Source organism: Mus pahari, chromosome 8 (assembly GCF_900095145.1).
Source record: "Mus pahari chromosome 8, PAHARI_EIJ_v1.1, whole genome shotgun sequence".
Classification (NCBI taxonomy): Eukaryota; Metazoa; Chordata; class Mammalia; order Rodentia; family Muridae; genus Mus; species Mus pahari.
The window spans coordinates 102,742,598-102,747,341 of record NC_034597.1 but is presented as its reverse complement, the minus strand read 5'-3'; the positions used below and the strand labels follow the sequence as shown (position 1 = coordinate 102,747,341).

General features: G+C 39.9%; 1 protein-coding gene across 3 annotated transcripts in view; it reads right to left on the bottom strand.

Annotated features, from left to right (window-relative positions):
• Gpc5 (glypican 5) overlaps positions 1-4,744 on the bottom strand; it is a 1,281,045-nt gene that overhangs the window by 963,079 nt on the left and 313,222 nt on the right. For 2 of the 3 annotated variants that reach the window (XM_021203557.2, XM_029541861.1), the window contains exon 5: positions 2,393-2,518. The exons of the other annotated variant lie outside the window; for it this stretch is intronic. In XM_021203557.2, the coding sequence (XP_021059216.1) occupies positions 2,393-2,518 (126 nt within the window). The remainder of the gene's footprint in view (positions 1-2,392; positions 2,519-4,744) is intronic. 3 annotated transcript variants of the gene reach the window in all.

Here is a 4,744-nt window from a genome sequence, read left to right as displayed (position 1 = left end):
GTATTGCAAACTTTATAGGCCCCAGTACAAGGGAACGGAACTCCAGGGCCAAGAAGTGGGAGTGGGTGGGTAGGGGAGCAGGGGCGGGGGGTTATAGGGAACTTTCGGGATAGCATTTGAAATGTAAATAAAGAAAATAATATTAATAATAATAATAATAAAAACAAATAGGAACCTAGCATGGCTGCCCTCTGAGAGGTCCAACAAGCAGTTCAAAGAGTTAGATGCAGATATTTACCCAACCAATGGACAGAAGCTGGTGACCCCCTGGGGTTGAATTACAGAAGAAGCTGAGAAGGAGGGTAACCCTGTAGAAGGACCAGCAGTCTCAATTAACATGAACCCCTGAAATCTCTTAGACACTGGACCATCAACCAGGCAGCACACACCAGCTGATATGAGGCCCTCAACACGCATACAGTAGAGGACTGCCAGTCTGGGTTCAGTCAGAGAAGATTAACCTAACCCTCAAGAGACTGGAGGCCCCAGGGAGATTGGGAGGTCTGGTGGTGGTGGAGAGGTGGTGGGTAAGGAGGTATGGTATGTGAAACAGTTAGAGGGTGGACCAGGAGGGAGGTTAAAATCTGGAGTGTAAAAAAAGATTAAATAAAACTACGAAAAAAATTAAAAAGGAATGAAAGTATGTTCTGTGAATTGAAGGTTTTGCTAAGTCATTCACTTCTCCTATTAAACAAACCTCAAGGAAGTGACAGAAGACTTACACAAACTGAACACAAATACTTACAAATGCTTACATATGAAGATTTGGATAACACAGTTTTACACAATATAATAGAGTAAATAAGTTTGCATGACATGCTTAATCTTTCATTTGACACCATGGGATTCTCACTCATCTTTGTTAAAAATATTTTCTTCAGAAGACTTAACTACAATTTGAATAATATGCAAAGAAAGGTTATCATTCAAAGTATAAATTAATTAGTAGAATGTAAAAGGAAAAATATGGACAGAACTATTTTATCCATTCAAATGTTATTATGATTGCTCTCAATACATGTAAAATAAAAATTTTAAAATACAATCCAAAACCTAAAGAACATAATGAAAAATATTCTAGTCATATCACCAAATACATTATATTTCAATTTACAGTTTTTATTTCCAAAATCATTTTCTGTGAATGTTCATCATCTCTGGGATTTTTAAATTAGCTATAACATAAGAATATATAGCTTCTAAGTATAATGAATATGAAGACCTAGAATTCTTTTAAAAATGCCGGTGTGGTGGTGCACATCTTTAATCCCAGCACTTGGGAGGCAGAGGCAAGTGGATTTCTGAGTTCAAGGCCTGCCTGGTCTACAAAGTGAGTTCCAGGACAGTCTGGGCTATATAGAGGAACCCTATCTCGAAAAAAAAAATATTACAGACAACTGTATTGAAAGTGTACTGTCATAATGTATTTATCAGAGTAACAATTCTCTACATGATTTTTTTTTTTTTTTTTTTTTTTTTTTTTTTTATTTATTCTTTAGGCTTTATTCATTTGCAGCAAACACTTTCCGGAATTCTCATCTTTTAGGTCATGATCATTGCTGTCTTATGGAATGCCCCCTTCAGCACACTAACTGCTATTATTTCTCTCATTTTTTTTTTTTTTANGGAACTCACTTTGTAGACCAGGCTGGCCTCGAACTCAGAAATCCGCCTGCCTCTGCCTCCCGAGTGCTGGGATTAAAGGCGTGCGCCACCATGCCCGGCCTTCTACATGATATTTTAAGTGAATGTGTCACTGAGGTGACAGGTAAGCCATGAGACACCAGATGAAGCACATATGTGACAGAGCAGACACACTGTCTTTCTTTTCTATAGACAGCTGAAGATAAAGTGAATTTTCACAGATTCAGACACAACATTCAACAGATTCAAATCCTAAGCAGTGAGTATATAAATGAAAGTGTATTTTACTTATGCTTTAGAAATTCTCTCCCTCTCTCCCTCTCTCCCTCTCTCCCTCTCTCCCTCTCTCCCTCCCCCTCTTCTTCTCCCTTCTCCTCTCCCTTTCTCCCTTTCTTTTGCCTCTGCCTCTCTCATATTTGCCTGAGTACTCAGGTTTCACCTAGGTTACTCACAATCATGAACTTAATAAATAAGACATTTGACAAATATAACCAACTAGAGAGAAGACAACAATTTAAATGTTGGGGTTGTTGTGTATATTACATACAGGTGGAAATGAAGAAAGAACTTTCAATTCAACACATCGTGGCTTCAGAGTTGAAATGGAAAGAAGGATCAAAGTTATTGAGGAAAGTAAAAGAAAGAGGTTAACCTCTCACCTGTGTTATAAAGTAACAAGAGTAAGCGTCCATTTTCACTCCAGGGAGAGAAAGCAAGGAAGAAAAGGTAGGATTTACACAGGACTTACCTTTTGACAATTTCCTCTCCATTCCAGCAGGGCCTTCCTTCAGGGGCAGCCAATTCATTAACACAAAGCTGGTCAGCCAGGCCACCATAGAAGGACCTGTGCAGCCTAAGGCTATTGATGAATTCTCTGAAAGAAAAAACAAACAAAAAGAAACAAACAAACAAAAACAAAAAATGTAAAATCCACACAGAAGATCTACATAAATATTACCACACACAATTTACAGAAAGTTATAGTTAACTTATGTTCATATGTTTCACATACTTTTCCAACAATAGGTAAAAACACATTGTTCCATTAAAGATTTCTATGCTAATATTTAAATTTATCTTTAGAATAGAAAGTTTTCACTAGCTATTAGTCCTATTTTAAAGACAGACATTATTAAATACCATGCACCTACACACACACACACACACACACAAACCATGCACACACACACACACACACACAAACAACACACACAGGCACACACACACACACAAACAACACACACGCACACAACATACACACACAAACAACACACACAACACACACACACACACACACTTTATTGAGTCTCCTTAAGCTGCTCCCTAACTATGGCATCTAAACACATTAACACTCTTTATTTTCTATTTCAAGTGGAAAATGTGGTACCTTACAACTCCCTAATGAGTTACCTATCGAATAAAGGTTTAGTCAGCTTACAACACATTTCTGAGTCTTTGGTAACAAATAATACAAAGTAGTATGTTTACTACTCAAGCCTTATATATATAAAATATTAGAATAAAATTTAATGGAGTGAAGACTATTTTGTGTGCCAACTAAGATTTTGTTTTGTTTTCTTGATTCACATCCTATTCTCCTGCTCCTGGGGATTATAGAAGGGAGAAATTCAATGATAATGAAGGATTTTGCATTTTTTGCTTAAAAGGGAAAACTTTTGAGTTTTAAAATTAGGTCTTGGAAGGACAATGTTTGCCTTGTAAATTCAAGGGCCGGTTGTAGGAGGCCACGGCCCCTCCCCTGGGTTACCTGAAGCCACACCTTAAAAGATGGCACCTGTTGGCTATGGAGTTTGTGGTAAACAGGTCCATATTTGGTGGTGATATGTTCCCGCTCTTCTGGTTGGCTGAGGCCGAGCGCCTGGTGAGGTGACGTGGCCTGCCATGATTGGAGTGGATATGAGAGTACAAAAGGGCTTGTATCCCGGGGTTCGAGGGAGATGAAGAGGGAGATGAAGATTGAAGCTTGCTGAATAAACTGCTGTTAGAAGAACTGGTGGTTGCATCTTCTTTGCTGGTCGAGAGAGGACACAACAAATGGTAGCCCTTACGGGGAACCGACTCCCCCACTGAAGAGTTCAGAACTTTCAGCAGTCAGTGTTTGCCAGCAGGGTAAGTTCATGGTAAGTGAGACTTACAACCTCAGGAGTTGGGAGAAGGACCTCGGGGAAGCATAGAGGCTAGAGCAAGGTCACCAAGAAGCAGGCGCTAAGCAAATAAGGTAAGGCCTTTAAGGATCCTGGAGCAGGGACGAATTTTGAAGGATCCCAGAACAGGGATGATTTAACAAGGTTCTCAGTAAAGAGACGTAATAGAAAGCTCTTGGTACAGAGACAAAGTTAAGATCCTGGGGATACGGGACAGAGTTAGGTTCTCAGCACAGAGTTGAACTTAAAAGTGAAGAGAGCAGGAGGAGAATGCTTTAAAAATGAAAGTAAGAACATTGGCGCAGCTGTTAGTAATTTTGAATTTAATTAAATCTTGCCTGGCAGACAGGAGTAGAGGGTATGCTGCCAAGTTAGAAAAGTTTTCCTGTGGCCAGGCTGGGTATTTTAAAAGAGATTGCTTTCCCAATCGCCCAAGGCCAACTACTGCAGCTCCCGTGAGACGTCCAAAATTATGTCCACAGTGTCATAAAGGCTCATGCAGCAGAAACAGAAAAAGGCAAACGAGTAGCCAGCAAAAAAGAAAAAAGGCTAAAGAACAAGAGAGTGAGGAGGGAAGTTTGGATGAATCATCTGACAGTGGATATGAAGTGACTATCATGATATCTAAGTTGAGTTTTAGGCGAGGAAGGCTGCCCGAACCCTTGGCCCCTCCCTTGCCCTCACCTCCTCTCTATAATGGGGAAAAAGAAAGTGAAGGAAAGAGCAGCCACCATGCTTCNNTATAGTGAAATCTGCTTTGAGAAGTTGGTGCCTTCCCAGTATTTCAAGATCAGCAAGGGCAACTAAGAGTAAGTAACTAAAATGGTGCTTCAATAAACCATTGTTGTGGGACCCTGACCCATGTTTGGGCCAGGCCCTCATTACCACTTAAATCAAAGCAGCTGGCTCAACTCCCTTGTTAACTCTCAGCTGAA